At 43.1% G+C, this 20566-nt stretch overlaps 1 protein-coding gene across 1 annotated transcript in view; it reads left to right on the forward strand.

The window, feature by feature from the left end:
- The window catches only part of alk (ALK receptor tyrosine kinase), a 308750-nt gene that overhangs the window by 231976 nt on the left and 56208 nt on the right, over window positions 1–20566 (forward strand). The window contains exon 5 of the mRNA XM_034525145.1: window positions 4741–4874. Within this exon, the coding sequence (XP_034381036.1) occupies window positions 4741–4874 (134 nt within the window). The remainder of the gene's footprint in view (window positions 1–4740; window positions 4875–20566) is intronic.

Genomic DNA, 20566 nt, shown 5'->3' on the forward strand with positions numbered 1-20566 from the left:
CAATGTACAACAATGTACACACTGTACAACAATGTACACACTGTACCACACTGTACAATAATGTACCACAATGTACCACACTGTACAACAATGTACACACTGTACAACAATGTACCACGCTGTACCACAATGTACCACAATATTCCACACTGTACAACAATGTACCACAATGTACAACAATGTACAACAATGTACCACACTGTACCACAATGTACCACAAGGCTCTGCATACAGTCTGTGAGACCGGCTGTGGCGTGTGGTGTTCAATGTACGGCTCGATAAGGTCTGTAAATAAATGATTCCTTGTGGGCAGAATGGATAGCGCTCGTACAGGAAGTCATCATGACGTGATAAGAACTCTCTCCCTATAAAAATGAGGAAGGGAGCTGCCATTTTCGTCAGGGGGAGTGGCCAGCTTATCCAGCTAGATGGAATGAGCCTGCGCTGGAGCAAGTTCAAATTTTTTGATCTGTTGCTATGGTGATTTTGACAAACTTGCTTCGTGGAACCGAAAGGCCTGACTTGTGTAATCTCATCCGGAAAATTATCCAGCTAACCACGTTAGCCAGGTACGAGAAATAGGGCCCAGAAAAGAGGTCTAATCAGCCAAAGTGAGTATGATCCCCAGTGCTGGTGTACCACAGGTGTGCAGAGCCTTCAAACAATGGAAATCAACAAAGACCCACTTCCTGTCTGAAACTCACATCCCTCCTCAACCTGCTGAGCCAATAGCTGAACACAATATACAGCAGGTTCACAAGGCAACGGCAACACTACTGGTGGGAGAATATGAACGTTTGTTTTTCTTCTGTGCTTTTATTTTTGCTACAAATCACCTACGGGTTGTTGTTAAAGTGTATTTTTAGACAGCTTGTCTTACACTTATGAGGACCTTTTTAATAAAATCAGCTCCTCCCCTCACCCCAAAACAAAACCTCATCCTTTACCTAATTCTTAATGCCAACCTGAGAATGTGAGGAAGATAAAGCTTGCAGGACGCCGTCTGTTTTGCATGCTGAAACACACGTAAGGCGAGGTTGTCTCACACTAGCTTCACTGTCCACACAGGCCTCACAGGGGTAGGGAAACATTACCACTTTGACAAAAGAACACGCGACACACTTCTTCATGCATTGTTTGTCCTGATGGATGAGATTTAAAGCTAATGCAAACCAGACCCCACAAGACGAATACGCCCTAATGTGGTTAGGACACAAGCATCCTACATGCTCATGAAGAAAAACACACACACACACACAATAAATGAAAATTAAAAGCCAGAGCACAGCACGAAGGGGCCATATGAATAGCATTATGAAAAGAGAATTGTCAATTGGCAGCAAAGATTAGTTGGCTTGAGCTGTTTTTCTGAGGTGGAAGAAGAAAAACAAAACATTCCTGTCATGGGAGATGCTTTCACCAAACAAAGGTCAGGTGGTTTTTGTAATAAGCAATAGGCCGTTAGGACACACAGGACCGCGGCGAGAATTATTAGCATCCGCTTTCGGATTAGTCATGAATATCTAATTCCCGCATGAAGAGTCTTTATCATTGGTTTTCATTTTATTTATTTCTATGAAGAAGCGCTGTGCCTTGCATGGTATACCACTAATTAGGTTTAAATGTTTGAGTGATGTGCTCCGGCAGCTCGGCTCTGAGCCGCTGCTGAGTTAATCAGTTCTGGGAGCGGCCGCACAGACGTAGCATGATAAGAACGTGAGAATAATTCAGTGGTCCAGGAGACTTGTGTTCACTTTTACAGTCGAGCGAGCGAGAGAGAGAGAGAAAGAGAGAGAGATCACGCTGATCATTTTAGATTGGACGCCCGACACCTCTGTCCATTTCATTATCGGAACATTAAGCGTATTCAATGCCCAGCACGAGTTCCTGTGTTTATACTGTTGCCCCTCTAACATCAAAGACTTTGCACTGAGCTTTCATCGTCAAATAATTGAGCTCTTTCTTCCATATCTATCTCAATTTAAAGGGTGCGTATCATGTCCATTCTCAGGTTGTACTTAGGGTTCCAACTAAAACATATGTACATCCTTTAATGTTTAAGAAAACGCATTGGTCCGTCTGAACATACCTGTATGAGCTCTGTCTAAAATGCTCCGTTTTAGCACCTGTCTCTTTAAGAACATTTCCGGTCTCCCCCATCTGCGTCCCAGCAGTCGGGACCTCACTGGGTGTGTCACGACGCTAGCGAATGAAGAGCTGTGAGATCACAGCGTTGGAGGCTCTTTTTAAAAAGGCACAGTTTATAAATACACATAGTGCATGCGTGGATTGACCTTTTGTACTTTCCCAGTATTTATATAGCACCTGGACCTGCTTCATCATCAAATAAGACATGCAAATCACTTTCTATATTATGGGACCTGAAAGAATAAATGGCGTCACAGTGCATGTGCTTGCATCGCTTACGCAGAGGCAGACGAGCATTCCTGTGCAAAGGACATCATCATCATCATCATCATGCTGAGAAAGACCTTTTCTAAACCTAGGCCCTCTGCTCAGCTCAGGCTGAATTCAGCGAGACCACATGAATATGACTCAGCAAATTATTTCACGGTTATCAAAAAGACAGTGGCAGCTCTTATCTGGGGCTTCATTTCCTTTTTTATTACGGGATATGGCATGGAGCGGGTCCCACTCCGTGCACTTTAACATCACTTCCCATCTGGTCAACACCTCCCTACACCCCGGGTGGAGAGCGAGGGAGCGAGCAGGGTTTAGTGAGAGGTGGCGAGGGCAGAGGAGAGGAGAGCCAATACAACATTAAACAAAGCGAAAACACATAAGGGAAGCTGGCAGAGGCAGTAATGCAAAGCCCGACCACAGACGTTGGGGAAATCAGAAAAGCTCAGTGCCTGTTTGTGTAGCGTGTGTGCGTCTGTGAATGTATGTTTGCTGCGCTCTTACTAACTCAATTCTACCCAAACAAAGCACAGAATAAACCCCGAAATAGACACGGCGCAGACAGCTCGCTATCTCCCAGCGCACTAATCTAAAGGCAGACACCTGCTGAGATCTGTGAGAATAACGTCACCACCTGTCTGTGGCTGCTCAAGACCTTTACAAATTAGTGACATTTTGTGACTATTTGGTGCTCCTAACTATATTATCTCCCCTCTCTGAGATAGTGAAATGTGTGCAAACATGCCAATGTCTCCCACATTCCTGTTGCGATCCATCTATCAAGTGTATGCACGTGAAGTTTGTCTTCTCAAGAGAAAAAAAGATCTCCCAAATGGCAAAACGTTCTGATTGGGTGATTGTTTAGTTTTTTGTTAGAACTTTTGAAATTATAAAGCCAATGTGAAATGCTCACAGGACAATATTCCTATGAAGACGCATGTGACTAGAAAGAAACATTGGAGTGAACACCTGAGAAGCGTTTAACAACCAGAAGTGAATGGCCATTAGAGGGTGGAGCTAGAGATGAACAAGGCCCGGCGAGCGCTAGCTTACTAGATTGATTAGCACTGCGCATCTGTAATTCAATTCAATCATGATATCAATTTGGTTGCTAATTTTTAGCTAGTCATTTTGGTTCCTAATGTACTTACCAGAAGAAGAAGAAAATAAAAGCCCTTAGTGTCTTATTTAAACAACCGAACGCCACGGCATCGACATGATTTACTCAAGAAGACTTGAAGTTAGCAAATGAGAGCATAAACTCATGATTACAATGTGTACTGGGGTATTAAATCAAGGAGTAGGGTCATCTTCTCATAGACTTCTATAGATATTCTTTTTGCAACCAGAAAAGTTGCCCCCTGCTGTCCATTAGAAAGAATGCAAGTTAAAGGCACTTTGGCCTTGGCTTCGATTTTTCAGACCCAGATGTTGCCCTTTAATCGTGACGTTTTTTAGTTTTTTGTTGGTGCAACAGCATCACAGCATAGCTGCAGAGCTCAAATGGTAAAGCAAAGTTCTGTGGCAGTGTGCAGCGATGCATGAGCCACTGCGGCGGCACTTGCATCGCTGCACACTGTACGTTATTGAGTGTCTATCCGTATACTTTAATCATCAGCTATTGTTGCCCTCTGTGTACGGCATTCAGAAATCTCATTAGGGGAGTAATTCAATTGCTGTATGTGGAGTCGGTGTAAAAATGAAGGGATGGGCAACAAGCAGGGGGAGCAGGGAGTGGGATATATATATATAGAGAGAGAGAGAGAGAGAGAGAGAGAGAGAGTTGAGGAGCCCGGGGCCAAAGAGAAAACAGGACAATTTGCATAATAAAATTAGGGACAGTTAAACTACATGAAGCCAGCCGCTGGTTGAGGGAGGACAATATTCAACGCAGGACTGCAGCTCGCAAACACACGAGAACTTGACCTGAGTGTGTCTCTCGACCGCACACCTGCTGCAGTACTGGCTTCGAATTGCAGTCCGACCCCCCACCAGCCAAAAGCTCTCAAGTGAGGCACCACCTCCACTAGACCCAGGGAGTCTGGCTTGGGGCTCAAAGGGGAGGGGGGTGGGTATGCATCAACAGACTAAGGAAGAAGGGGAACTTCCCCAAATGGAAGGGGACTTGGAAGCCCCCATGACGGCTTCCGCCGAAGCCCTGGCCGGTCCCTCCTCCGAGGCTCCGGGCGCCCAGGCGGTGCAGGCCAGGACGGCCCAGGCCACCCTAACCCCAGACCCCCACAGCGCATCCGGGTGTTTCTGTCAGCCATGGTGTCTGCTCCTCGCACTCATCCTCCTCCTGCTTTCTCTCCTCGGCAGCTGGGCGGTGGTCCACCTCACCCTGGGGACCCACAGAGGATCGCCCTTCCGGGTCTCGGCCAGCTACGATCAGCGGATTCCGCAGGATGACATGGCCACCATCGAGCCCCACTTCACCACCAACTGCACCATGGGTAAGTTGGCACAGCCGTGAAGATGCTGCTCTGTTTCGTGAGTCCTTTTCTGTGCGAGAACTATTGGTGATGTTGACGGTTTTGAAGGAATCTGTGTAAAGTGACCTTGAATTAAGTGTTTTATCAACTTCTAAGTTTAGTTTCCATGGACTACTTATCGCCACTTTTGCCCTTTCCAAGACTAAACGATCAAACACCTAATCGGTAAAACCATCTCTGATAATATTAGTTAACAAGCCAATGTAAAAGGTGTTCCAGTTGTTCTTTTATCCCGTCACATTTCATGCAGCATGTACGTGGACTAAATGTGTGCCGAGTGGCCAGGTTCCCATAGCAGCTCAAACACGTCGAACAGAAAATTGCACAGCTAAATTCTTTTAACTTTGTTACACCATGTTGAGCAATGAAATGCGTCGACTGCTAGATTGAAATAATATCCCTCTCTGTCAACCTCGAAAGCGGCTGAAATTTGTTTAATATAGCCGATTCAATTTCTTCCGAGCTCGATGGCGAAGCACAGCAGCCCTCACTTAAACATCTCAAGTGTCCGTTACCGAGGACATATGGATAACATCCTCACAGACAGATGTTTGGGAGGCAAAGATATGAGAAAAGCAGGTGCTGTTTTAATGGAATGGATTTTTAATATATATTTTACATGTAGATCTAGGCATGTTTTTCTGAGTGAGACTTCTGTCGGGAACCCGTCTTGTTTACCGGACCATGTTCGAGTCTGCTGCGCTCACATGAGACGGAATTAAAAAGTAAAGGATGACACACTAAATTAAATCCTAAAATTGGCAGCAGCTCTCAAACGAGATCCCTCCATAGATAGAAAGTAGCTTACATAACGTTGTAAAAAGTCAAAATCCTGCATTTCAAATCTTAAAGGAGAAGCACTGAACATCAGCATAGTTATTAAATGAGACAATGTTTTACCAGTTGATAATACCACCAACAATTGCAGCTTCAAAAATGCAAACCGTTGCTTCATTTGGTCAGTTTCATATGATTATGAATAGAATGTACAGCCAATATTGTCTGTTTGTGAGTCAAACTTAACAATTAGTGTGAGAAAGTACTTAAAGTACCAAAGTACAACGCATCACATGTAAATACTCGTTGTATATACTCAGTGCCTCATATACTTGTACTTGCAGAGAGGCTCCTCCAGTGTGTTCCTCAGATATCGTGCCGCGCCGCATTGCGTCTGCATGACAGCGAACATGCCGAATGAATTATAAAACCCCACTTTGACATTGAGCAGCAGCCACCAGTCGCACTGCAAACTGAATTATATTTTAGGATGATAAGATGATTGATCAAAACTGTCACTATACGGCCCACGATTGGGTCCTTTTCTTATTCACTTGTTAATTGTGGTTTCTCCAGAAAGGAGCTTTAGTCGCTCCTGTTTCGTAGGTTAGTGGCATGAAGGCGTGCCACAGGACGCACTGGACACCTGGAAATATTTTCAGATCATGTGTACAATTGCTGCCATCACAAGTGATCATCCTCTGCCCGGAGACCTCGGGCGGATCGCGATGACAAAAGACCAGCATTGTGCGCCGCATCTTCAAAGCCCACTCTATTTCATTGCTTGTTGTGCCTCACAAAGGGAAGGACGCGGGCTGGGAGACGGTCCTTCAGTCTCCAAAGCTGCAGTGACACAAATTGCTCGGAGCGACGCGAGAATACGAGTTGTTTCTGCCACTTTGGATTGAAGCCAGTGAACAAAATATCAAAATGTACAAGGACTGGAGCGCAACAGAGGCTCACTATCGCCCCCTCGAGGTACACAAGTGGTATTGCAAGAGCGGACCGGCTTTAGCTAGCTGGGTAAGCATGACATCAATTTGTCTCTGCAATACAACATGTAGTAACGTATGTTGACATAACGTCAACACTGTAACCTCTTCACATACTGTTTTTTATATTTTAAACTGACATTATGTCCATATCTTTCACATTGCACCTTTTTTAAAAACCATACAGATCATCATAACAAAAAGTGGTGATCACCCGCCAAGGCCTTCTCATTCCGGCAAACCCTAATCTCCTCTCGGCTTCTGCAGAGCCTCTTTGAGTCCTGCAACACTGAAATGTCACTTTATGCTCGGTCAATATTTGACTCCGGATGAACGAGGAGCCATCGCTCAACAGGAAGGATTTGTTTAACGCTAATTCTTCAAATGTTGGGTTGAAAGTGGACTGTTTGGACTCAGGAGGTCAGGGGGCGTTCGTCACAGGGAACCATTCGTCATTTGATGCAGAAGAGTTTCTGACAGCTTACCAGCAACACCTGAATCCTCCATTATATGATCTGGATTTGCTTATCAAATATGTTAAATGCAAGCGTGTGTGTGTGTGTGTGTGTGAGAGAGGAAGAAAGAGGAAGTGAGTGAAAGGGATATGGAAAAAGAAGAAGAGGGAAAAGCCGCACACATGCCCACACATTTCATATTTCTTCGACCCTAACTCTCAACAGCGCATATAACTGTAAATCCTGGGCTTTTTAAAAACTAAACCCTGGTCTTAAAGTCCTTCTTGGAGTCTCTTCTCCAAATTGTCTCCAGAATCACAATGCAGGAGAAGAAGCCTCGGATAGAGGTGCAAAACCGAGAAAAACAATAAAAGAAAGTAACTGAGGAACACAGATAAATCAATTTCATATTAGCGATTATCCTGTCTATTTCTGCCGGTAGCATTGCTCATGCAAATCCAGCCGGGGTTGAGCGGGTGTCTAATTGTTCTCGGGCTCCGGGTTCACCGTGTTCCTCTTGTCCAGGCTGCACGCAAGCTGTGGCTGGTAGAGAGAGAGCGCTGTGCTCTCCTCAGGCACAACACCCACTATACACATCCCGCTCCCAAGCTAAGCCCTCATCCGTCTCGGCACGCTCGCCGCGTGGCTTTACCACTTTCCGCAGTGTTCTTAACCAACCCACCACACACACACACACACACACAGACACACACACACACTCTCTCTCTCTCCTCCAGCACCTGTCACAAACCTGGGCTCGTATTACCGTCCCTCCTTACCTGAGCACAAAAGATGAGGCTAGGGCACTCAGTGAAAGGCTCTCTCACACACACACACGTCCCACACACACGTCCCACACAGCTATATTTCTTCCAGGCCCCCGCACTCACTATTGGCTAGTTACTGCTATCACTGGCCTGTATTGACAGGTGTTATCGGGGGGAGCGGGCACAAAGTCCGATCCAAACAAATTTCCTGCAGACATTGAATCGAAGAAAACCACGAGTCATTCAGAGTATTGTCAAATCAGTGAGAGAATTATGAAACATTTAATTCCAGACCTCTTGTCGTGCGTTATTTTTACATTACATTTTTACAGTAACACCCTGGAGTCATAATATCCCCGACTTACTATCAGCTGATTTTAATTCCTCTAAATCAGGTGCGCAAATTCCGCCCTTATCAGCGCTCCTTGTGGTCGTCAATCTGAATTGGAAATTTGACAATGTCCATTGCCCCCCCCCCCCCTCCCTTAGTTGTTTTCTTGAGCAGGAAGGCGGCGATGACTCAACCCAGTGAAGTGCGAGGAGATAACGTCAATACGGGATAAATACATGGAGCGGTGTCTGACTGCTTTCCCCATACCCTTCCACTTTAATTAACTCATCAGTCACAGGGCCAACAAGCAATCCAATTTGTTTGCCCCTAAAGTGACTGGTGTGGCTGTATGCCTATCTCTGGAGCTCGTGCCCCGCCCCCTCCAGACAGGAAGCTACAATCTCACCTATTGTTAGTATTTCTCTGACGGTCGTGGCGTAGCCGTGCAGAGGGAACATAATCATTCAATGACGCTCTCAACCTCCTTGGAAGTAAACAGACACTCGCGTGATGACTGACAAGCTCATTACCAGATTGTGTCGACAGCAGACTTGACTTTGCCGGCGTCGCGGCGCCGCTGCGAGGCGGAAGGTCATATTTTCCGTTGACACATCAGACCAATGTTTGGTCCACTGAAGAGCACATTCGCATTTGCGCTCATGTATCACCCCGTAAAGCTGTCACAATTCATTTATCCCCCCCCCCCACGCCGCCCTTAAATTAGACATGTGGCAGAGGCAAGGCAGCGGTGAAACTCCGTGGGAATTTGAACCGGTGACCTTCCCTCCCACGGCCCATTTCCCTAACCATTACACCGTTGCCGCGGCAGACCCTTAATGGAGCGTTAAGGCAAGTCTATACTTTGCGATTATGTACACAGCGGCGCGATTGAGTCCCCGGGCCCATCAATCACACACGGCTTTGTGAAGGCAATGAGGGAAATGGGTTTGGAGAGAGCTGGTGGAGTGGACACAGTGTTGGAAATGTTGATGGATGGGTGAAGGGGGAGGGGTTGGACAGAAGGAAAAAAAAGCCAATCAGTGTCATTGCGTGGTACTGACCCTTTAAATATATAGAACTCATCACGCTTACGCCTTTAATTGAGTTGTTTAAATTTCGCTGAATAATCTAAAACACATCACTGACGTTTTACCTATTGTAACAAGAACAGATAATATATATACAAGACCAGGCTAATATATATATATATATATATATATATATATATATATATATATATATATATACACATACACATATATATATGTGTATATATATAAATACACATATATGTGTATATATATATATATATGTATATATATACACACATATATCTATACATACACATATATATATGTGTATATATATACAGTATATATATATATATATTATATATATTATATATTTCAACAAAAATAAAAAACTACTGTCAAAGCAGTGTGAGAGCATGTTTATGAGATCAAAAGAATGTCAAAAATGTCAGAAACCTAATAAAGGTTGAGGGATGTCATGCGGTGGGGTTACACAGTCACAGTTATACTGCTCATAAATCTGCTCATAAATCCCCAGATGGCCCGTGTGCATTCTGAATAATGCCGAGCAGGTGTGCTAAGCCCAAGGTTTCCCACACAGATCTCGTGATCTCGGCGTGCAGGATTTACCTCCCACAGTCTTCATATACTGGATGAGCACTTTTAATATATTTTTGCCTCGCAAAGCTCTCAGCGGCGGGATCAAACTTGAGCGCTGCTAATTTATATGATCATTTACTGTTCGAGGCCGCTGGCTCAAGACAATTTAATTAGTTAATACACGTTTCGTTTTTATTTTTCTCTTCATATGTGTGCATCAAAGAAAGATTCAGAATTAAATAGTGTAGTCTCCCAGTATATTTATTAGATATATTCGATAAGATATTGATTAAGAGAAACTCTTTGTTGCTCTGTTTAATCCTCTGCTTTTCTAACTGCCCTCTAAATGAAGACGCTGCCTCACGGTTCGGCATGCGTGTGAACCATCCCAGTGTGAAATAAAGTTATGATCCCTTGAACCACTACGACCGGTTGATTAAATGTTCAACATTAGCATTTCAAACATTAGTTCTACCCGAAGAATGAGATTCCACTGTCACCAATTATGCTGTGCTTGCAACAGGGTATGCTTCACTGACATTTGAGTTCCCCATTGTGGCTCAGGTTAAAAGTTAGCCAGTGTTCCTATAGCCGATAAAATGTTGGCTGCACATGGAAAATGATAACCTTTAATTAAAGTCAGGGCACAAGCTACCTATCAAACAGCATTGTTCTATTTTTATTTAAAGCACGCATTATGTGAAAGTATATATACGTATATATATTTATGTATTTATTTGTACTCATTTTAAAGTTTGTGAAACAGTGAAGCTTTTTATCATGTTTAATGAGGGTTCGTGTCAGAGCAGATACAGATCTAGCATGTTGGATATGTGACTTCCACGGCACTCAATAAAAAAAAATCAATAACTTCCTTTATGGAATCAATAGAAATACCTACAAAAATGTATCGATTCGCTGCGTACAATTCATTCACGAATTGTGATACTGTTGTGCTTCATGAATGGATAATCAAATCCTTGTTGATGAGGGCCACTACGTGCACTACAATCCATATATGCAGGTCTTTAGAGCATGTTTCCTGTTTTCATTCAGTCTTTGTTTACGTTTTATTAGCTCCTATATGGATTTTACGATCTGCCTGTGGGTCTGGATTAAAAAAAAACAATGGAACTAAAAATCATTTTTTTATCACAAGATACTGTTTACAGTACAATAAGATAAGTACGTTTTAAAATGAAACACTTCGGGGGCCTCGGGGGCAATCACAAGCCCACCTGCCATGTTAACTCGGAGTTAACTTGTTTGTCTCGTCTTGTCGCGCTGTTTTTCGTTTTCTTTTCAGAGCCCAAATAGAATGTCCAACAACGAAAAATAGTAGATGAAAGTGGGAAAACACACCAAAAAAAAACTAACAACACACAGCTCATCAATTACCAGAAGACAACCTGCCGACCTGGCAGTACGAAGCTTCATCACATTCTACCTCTAATCGCTTGCCTCGGGCCTCTCCGCGAGCAGCATCCCCTCAACACAAACTGGCTTTCTGTTGCCGGCACCTTTCCAAGGCAATCTACTACAGGCACTTTCATTTTAAGATATTGAGCAAGTGTTAAATGGCCCAGGGCACCAAGTGTTCCCTGCATACATATGCCAAATGGAACAGATGTTTGAATCAACCCTGACCTGGCATGGAGGAGGACATTTCCGGATATTATGGACTAGGCACCATTGAAGAAAAGTCGGTCATTAAGATACGGCGATCCTAAATCTCATTTTAATGCTGCAGAGGGGATATATGTGCGCCGCCATGAAATACTTATTCTGGCCATTGAGTCCCCTCAAATGACAGGCTTTACTGTGTTGCACGCTGAAGACTGCGAGAGAGAGATATTTCATGGACTCTTTCGGGAGCTTTAAAAAAGACTCACTAACTATTCCGTGACCTTTTAGCGAATTCGATCTACGGCTGGGGCGGACTTCCACAACGCTGACGGGTTTTATGTCCGTAGGAAGTAGCCTGTTGAGGTAATCGTGGAGTCAGGGATGTCAACAAACCCATCATTAACAAACCGCTTGTCGTTGTTGTAATGGAGGAGTCAAATTCCCAGTTATTACTCCGTCTGAGATGAAGAAATCTACTACATATTTTGAACCTTAAATGTAGCTCCGAGTTGATTTCCCGTGGATCCCCTGTGTAGTCTAACTGAGGAACATCCAGGACCAGTTTTCACTGAGGAATCGACGCCCTCCGGTGTGATGCCGACGGGACGGCGCAAACGCTACAATGTCGCCACGACCACTCACCTCTGAGGGACGGATGCTTTGCTGTCAGAGCCGCTCTGTGTAATGCATTGGCCAGAACAATGTCTTCAGAGACAAGTTGGTGCGGTTTGCGCAAGAGGCCGCCAAAAGTTGAGAAAATCCAGAATATGACAATTTTGTGAATCAGCGAAATGATGGCGCACAATGGGAATATCCGTCTTTTGTGTGTTCCAAGGCGGTGACCACAAAATGTGCGGATGAAAGTAGCATGCGGGTTAACTCCCACCGGTTTCAATGTTGGTTCTGCTGTCTATGACACTTAGATATGTAGCAGTGTCAAAGAGTTTTATGAAGTGAGACCATCAGTTGCCTGCTAAAAGTGTTCCATTATAATCCACCTAAAACCCAGGTATCACAGTGTGATCATTCATCTTGAGCCATACTCGCAGTGTGGCTGTGGGATGGATGCTGGTCAACCAGTGCTGACTGAAATATCTCAAGAACTATTGAATGGACTGTCATGAAACTTTGTCCAGACACTCCCCAGAGGAGGAATCCTAAATTGGTGATCCAAAATAGTTAGAATACTTACACGTTAAACCAGTGGTTCTCAAACTTGTTCTGTCGCGCCCCACTTTGGAGGAAGAAAAATGTTCATGCCCCAACAAAATGATCTATGCTGACTTTTTATTTTATTGTGAGTCCTCCATCTGTGCTTTTTCAAACAATAGACTAAAGAAAATTGCAATCACTTTCAAGTAAACCAAATGTGAAATCACATTGTTAGAACAATGCAAATAAAGTTATATATGTGCAAAAAGGCACACTGGCAAAGAAATAGCTTATTGGGACTACAATTAACCTGTTTTGCACTCGACAAACAAAACAAGTTCAAATATTTGAGTTAAAGAGTTTCACACTGCATACATTTCCAAAACAATAATGTGCAACCTGTGCAAAACAAAATTAGTGCAGAAATGCGTGTTATTTTATAAGTTTTATTAGTATTAGTGGCTGCATTGAGCCGGCTTTCCACTACAAATATTTTTTAAACGGGGTTGCAGGCTTGATACAGCCACTCTCAATTGTTGTTTTGAAGGGCAACAGTAGAAAAGCCGATCTCAATCCATGCTCAATGTTGAGCTCTTGTTTTGAAGGGCAACAGCAGAAAAGCCAAGAATCATGCACAAGCGTAACCTGTTAACGGCGTAATGTAAACATGTACACGAAGGTACGGGCATTTCAACTTTTATTAATGACTTAGTTTTATGTCTGTGTACTTTGAACTGGTGTAATATGTGAAGTTCTCAATAAAGGGTCTTTCTGCATTTCCTCCTGCGAAATAAGAAATGAGCTCACCAAACCTGGAAAAGCAGTCAGGAGATAATTATATTCGATCTGTTATCCAGGATAATTGTCAAATTTACATAGCAGAGAATAACACAATGCATGGCACCGGTTTTAAAGTATGGCGTGTGAGTAAAACAAGATACCAATGGGTATTTCACATGAACAATACACCCTTTTTAATTTGCTATGCCCAAAAAGAAAGCGCATTACGTCTCTGAAATGTAGAACAGACGTTAAAGGTATTATTTTCCTTTCCTCTCCGCCAGTGCACTCTCGTGCGTGCCGCCGTCTCCCCAGCAGGGAGCATGACAGATAGCGATAGTGATTGGGCCGAGCTCTGACCAATCGAGCGTGTCTGTGTGCAGTTAATTGAATTCACGAGCGAATACTTTCTTGTCCTGTCGAGCGACCGTTGGGAAACCCGGCGTCATCCGTCTTCAGCGGTCCGGCCCTTCCACGTCCTGCCTCCGGCGTGGTGGCAGCAATACGGCGACGCCCCTGGGCCAGGGTCCCACCGAGGTTTTCCTCCTCCCCAGGACAGAGGACAGTCCTCCGTTACGGCATGCGAGATCCAAAGACTGCACATTGAGGAATGAGCACAACAGGATAAATGGGTTCTGGCTCATTTGTATGCTAGACTCAATCAAGTCTGTGAAGGACTGTTTCTATTTTCTCGTATTTTGTCTTCTTCAGATTGTCAAGCCAGGCAATTGTTGTTGTTTCAGAGCACGCGGAAGGGATTTGTAGGAAAACTAAAGCCACATTATTTTCACCACCGTCTACACGCGAATCGAGGCTGGTTTAGTTTAGCAGCTCGACGACAACACGCCAACGCTTTGGTCGTATGGCCGGACAAACAGCTTTTGTCCTCCGATCCCGTGATGTCACGCCGGGCGAGGCATCTCTTATCAGTGAGATCGCAAAAAAACGTGGCACAGAGACACGCTGGAATGTTTTTTTACTAGTGTTGGAGTGTGTGTGTGTGTGTGTGTGTGTGTGTGTGTGTGTGTGTGTGTGTGTGTGTGTGTGTCCCATGTCTTTGTTCCTGTGCGTATACACATAAACTTGATACCTTGGTTTGAGTCTGGAGGAAAATGTTATCTTCAACACTTCCAAGCCCTTTGTATATTCTCCAGGTACCAGGCGACCTCTGACCCTCCTTCCATTCCATTTCATCATATTTACTTTCCACAATGTCAAGAACCCTTTTTGAGATCTCGTCCACCTTCAGCGATACATGTTGCCTGTCGTTTGATTCCTGTTTGGGAATCAGCTGTTTTGCCGTTGATCTTCAGTAAGTGGAGCGCTCCCTGATTTTCATCCTGAAAGCAGATGGCGTCAGTGAAAGTGGAAAAGTCTGGGCGACTTCGCTGGTGATCTGATGAAAGGGATTTTCTGAAGAGGGAGATGAAAAACAAAACTTCATTGAAAACACATCTATAAAACATGCAAAACTGACTTTTTTAGACATGAGAGGAACTTCGTAATGTCTCTTATCTTGTAATTGGGGCCTGCATTAGGTTATTAGGTATACATTATAAAACTGCTGAACATTTCATGTATTTAAGTATATTTTAGAGCATTTTGACCAGAGCACTCTGTGTCGACTCATGTGACCGCATAATTGCAGGTAAGGAAAACAATTCAAAAGTAAAATACACTCATTTAAGATAAAAAAATAAAGTGTATCAAAAGTAATAGTGCAAATAGGGCAAACAGTTATATTGAGGATAATATAGAAAAAAAGGATTGTGGTTTATGTTCAAATAATAATGTAATAATGTAAAACCATTCAAGTGAGCACAAATAAAGAACAACCCCCCCAGCGGACTTTCTCACTTAACGTTACGTAACAGGCATGAAGTCTTTGACTTTTGGCTTCACAGGAGACGTGAACAGTGGTCTCCTGGGTGAAAGTCCTGTTTATTCGATTGCATGCTCACGACCACTCTCGTCCACCCTGAGTGACCTTTTCTTTGCTCGTTTTCTTTTTGCCATGGAAATCTCACAGCTGCTTGATCTACGACGGAGCACAAGATACTGTTGTGCTCCGTCGTAGATCAGAGTTCCAATGGCAAAAAGAAAGTTTGCTCGGACCGAATGGCACAAAGAACAAAGAATGTTTAACATATCTATAGTTTGGAGAAATATACAATGTCTTTCTTGGCTTTCTTCCTAACGACTGGGTTTTATCATGTGCCAGAAAGAAGAAAGAAAATGTACAAAACATTGTTTTATTTATTAAATCTTTTCTCCAGCGTATCATTCAGCAGACAGGTATGCACTGTAATAGCCGGTGACACTCTCAGGGTGTAGATTAAAACCCTTTAATATGAGAAACACAGAGAAACACGTGAATGCACCAGCGTTTACGGCGTATGCAGCATTCGCTCTAATGGACTCTAATCTGGCCACCTGCTCAGCAATTACCCACAATCCATCCTGGTGACCAGAACATTACGGATGCAGACTCATCCGACATCATTTAAGGAATGTGAACGAGATGTCTTTTTTTTTAATCACAAATAATAATGTGCAGTTGTTGTTTTTTTAAAACACAACGCCGTCGTCGACACTGAAGTACGCGTGTCAAATTATGAACGCTGCTCGTGGCGTAAATGCGCCGTCTTCGCCGATCTCCTGAGTAGGTTTCGCTTTTGTCGCTGCATGAAAGGTTTCTTTCGGTGTCTTGTGGATTTCTTTTCTTTTTACTGACAACCTTTTGAACATTTGTCATAAACACCTGGAACAACATTCCCGTTTTTTAAGCCGTCGGCAGCACATCGGCACAATAGCTTGATGTGCGCAGCTGTTTACATTAGTCTCAGCGCGTGTCTGATACATGCAGAAGATCAAACTGTTTTCCTGCCATGACGTCGCAGAGGGGGTAAAAAATAATAATAATAAGCCCCGACTTTCTTTGACAGTGTAAGAGTTCTGTAGCTTCAACAGTCCCTAAAGTACCCATCTGTTTTGCCATTTATCAGCGGCTGGCGTGCCCTGCCTGGTCACCTCTCCGGCTCCCCCGCCAAGCAAACATTCCTCTCACAAAGCCAAACCGACCCCACCCCCCCACCCCCTTCCCCCCGAGCTCGCGGAAAAACAAAAGTCACTCCCACAGGCAATTCATCCCCCTCTGACCCACTTGTTTCCACAGTCTGACAAGTGTGAATTAAGAACCGCGGCGGGCCAGCGGCTCGGCGGCCATGTCTGGCCGCACTTACCTGCTCGAGGAGCTTAAAGTTCAGCGGCATCTGGAATTCTTTATTATTATTTTTCACTCCACTGTCATCTAACTTTGATAAATCGATGAATTTACATACCTTGCTCCAAAGGTTCCGGCGTACTCTGGTAGACTTTCTTGATAAACCGCTCTGCTTGCGGTGTGAATATTATACGGCGAGGAAGCCACTGAGCACAATGAATGCATAATGCATGTGCCGAGCACCACATCTATACACACACACAGCCGGTCATAAACAAACAAGCCTCCGCCTCGCCTCATTTGAATAAAGATGGCTCATTCGGCGTCTTCTGCGCTGGTCCGGAAAAAAATATATTTTTTGGAAAGTCACGTGTGTAATTGCAGACTTTACTTGTGTAAAAAAAGAAGCTCATAGTGTGCATCGATGTAAAAAGTTGTTTACCGGCTAATGTGTTTTTCAAAGAATTTGAACTGGATTATTCACTGACATGTTAATGTGTCTCTCTGCAGCCGTTAGGGCCCCCCGCCACAATGGTGACTAATGCATTTTTGTCCAATAAAAGAAAAGTAAAGGCCGCCTCCATCTCTCAAATCCATTGAGTGGACTCTGCCAGCTTCACACTGGGCCTTGAGGTTTGGGAGTGAAGTGTGATTCAGTCACAGCCATTTACCGCATTATTATTACCATGCATCGATACACTTGACTAATGTGATATTATATTTTTTTGATACCTTATCGATTCTGAGAAAACACTATCTCTTTTTGATCAGTAGTTTTGAGGCAGATGGTGCCTCAGAATGCACAAAAAGTGGTGCTGCGATGGGGGCTATGATAAATGCACATTCTACTGCATGATTGCTTAAAAAAGTCGCTGTGACAGTTTCCCTAACATTAGAATTCACATCAAATCTCAATACATCGCCGCGCTGACAGTATCACAGTATATTGCGTCACGATGGGTCTCGCAATCGCCACATTCTTGCCAATACTTAGTTGTGCCATCGCGCCATAGTTCCATCGCTTCATAGTTCCATCGCTTCCTAATTCCATCGCTTCATAGTTCCATCGCTATAGTTCGATAGTTCCATTGTGTCATAGTTCCAACGCTATAGTTCCATAGTTCCATCGCGCCATAGTTCCATCGCTATAATTCCATCACTATAGTTCCATAGTTCCATCGCTATAGTTCCATAGTTCCATCGCTTCATAGTTCCATCGCTATAGTTCCATCGCTATAGTTCCATCGCTATAGTTCCATCGCTATAGTTCCATCGCTATAGTTCCATAGTTCCATAGTTATAGTTCCATTGCTATAGTTCCATCGCTATAGTTCCATCGCTATAGTTCCATAGTTCCATTGCTATAGTTCCATTGCTATAGTTCCATCGCTATAGTTCCATCGCTATAGTTCCATAGTTCCATCACTATAGTTCCATAGTTCCATCGCTTCATAGTTCCATCACTATAGTTCCATAGTTCCATCGCTATAGTTCCATCGCTATAGTTCCATAGTTCCATCACTATAGTTCGATAGTTCCATCGCTATAGTTCCATAGTTCCATCACTATAGTTCCATAGTTCCATCGCTTCATAGTTCCATCGCTATAGTTCCATAGTTATAGTTCCATCGCTATAGTTCCATTGCTATAGTTCCATTGCTATAGTTCCATTGCTATAGTTCCATCACTATAATTCCACAGTTCCATTGCTATAGTTCCATTGCTATAGTTCCATCGCTATAATTCCATAGTTCCATCGCTATAGTTCCATCGCTATAGTTCCATAGTTCCATTGCTATAGTTCCATCACTATAGTTCCATAGTTCCATCGCTTCATAGTTCCATCGCTATAGTTCCATAGTTATAGTTCCATCGCTATAGTTCCATCGCTATAGTTCCATCGCTATAGTTCCATAGTTCCATTGCTATAGTTCCATTGCTATAGTTCCATTGCTATAGTTCCATCGCTATAGTTCCATCGCTATAGTTCCATAGTTCCATCACTATAGTTCCATAGTTCCATCGCTTCATAGTTCCATCGCTATAGTTCCATCGCTATAGTTCCATAGTTATAGTTCCATCACTATAGTTCCATCGCTATAGTTCCATAGTTCCATCACTATAGTTCCATCGCTATAGTTCCATAGTTCCATCACTATAGTTCCATAGTTCCATCGCTTCATAGTTCCATCGTTATAGTTCCATCGCTATAGTTCCATAGTTCCATTGCTATAGTTCCATAGCTATAGTTCCATAGTTATAGTTCCATCACTATAGTTCCATCACTATAGTTCCATTGCTATAGTTCCATCGCTATAATTCCATAGTTCCATCGCTATAGTTCCATCGCTATAGTTCCATAGTTCCATCGCTATAGTTCCATTGCTATAGTTCCATCGCTATAATTCCATAGTTCCATCGCTATAGTTCCATCGCTATAGTTCCATAGTTCCATCGCTATAGTTCCATTGCTATAGTTCCATCGCTATAATTCCATAGTTCCATCGCTATAGTTCCATTGCTATAGTTCCATCGCTATAATTCCATAGTTCCATTGCTTCATAGTTCCATCGCTATAGTTCCATAGTTATAGTTCCATCGCTATAGTTCCATCGCTATAGTTCCATAGTTATAGTTCCATCGCTATAGTTCCATCGCTATAGTTCCATCGCTATAATTCCATAGTTCCATCGCTATAGTTCCATCGCTATAGTTCCATAGTTCCATTGCTATAGTTCCATTGCTATAGTTCCATCACTATAGTTCCATAGTTCCATCGCTTCATAGTTCCATCGCTATAGTTCCATACTTATAGTTCCATCGCTATAGTTCCATCGCTATAGTTCCATAGTTCCATTGCTATAGTGCCATTGCTATAGTTCCATCGCTATAGTTCCATCGCTATAGTTCCATAGTTCCATCACTATAGTTCCATAGTTCCATCTCTTCATAGTTCCATCGCTATAGTTCCATAGTTATAGTTCCATCGGTATAGTTCCATCGCTATAGTTCCATCGCTATAGTTCCATAGTTATAGTTCCATCGCTATAGTTCCATAGTTTTAGTTCCATTGCTATAGTTCCATAGTTATAGTTCCATCGCTATAGTTCCATAGTTATAGTTCCATCACTATAGTTCCATCGCTATAGTTCCATAGTTCCATTGCTATAGTTCCATAGTTATAGTTCCATTGCTATAGTTCCTTAGTTATAGTTCCATTGCTATAGTTCCATAGTTATAGTTCCATCACTATAGTTCCATCTCTATAGTTCCATAGTTCCATTGCTATAGTTCCATAGTTATAGTTTCATTGCTATAGTTCCATAGTTATAGTTCCATTGCTATAGTTCCATCGCTATAGTTCCATCGCTATAGTTCCATAGTTCCATCACTATAGTTCCATAGTTCCATTGCTTCATAGTTCCATCGCTATAGTTCCATAGTTATAGTTCCATCGCTATAGTTCCATCGCTATAGTTCCATAGTTATAGTTCCATCGCTATAGTTTCATCGCTATAGTTCCATCGCTATAATTCCATAGTTCCATCGCTATAGTTCCATCGCTATAGTTCCATAGTTCCATTGCTATAGTTCCATTGCTATAGTTCCATCACTATAGTTCCATAGTTCCATCGCTTCATAGTTCCATCGCTATAGTTCCATACTTATAGTTCCATCGCTATAGTTCCATCGCTATAGTTCCATAGTTCCATTGCTATAGTTCCATTGCTATAGTTCCATCGCTATAGTTCCATCGCTATAGTTCCATAGTTCCATCACTATAGTTCCATAGTTCCATCTCTTCATAGTTCCATCGCTATAGTTCCATAGTTATAGTTCCATCGCTATAGTTCCATCGCTATAGTTCCATCGCTATAGTTCCATAGTTATAGTTCCATCGCTATAGTTCCATAGTTAT

This window comes from Cyclopterus lumpus, chromosome 22 (genome assembly GCF_009769545.1).
Source record: "Cyclopterus lumpus isolate fCycLum1 chromosome 22, fCycLum1.pri, whole genome shotgun sequence".
NCBI classification, from domain to species: Eukaryota; Metazoa; Chordata; class Actinopteri; order Perciformes; family Cyclopteridae; genus Cyclopterus; species Cyclopterus lumpus.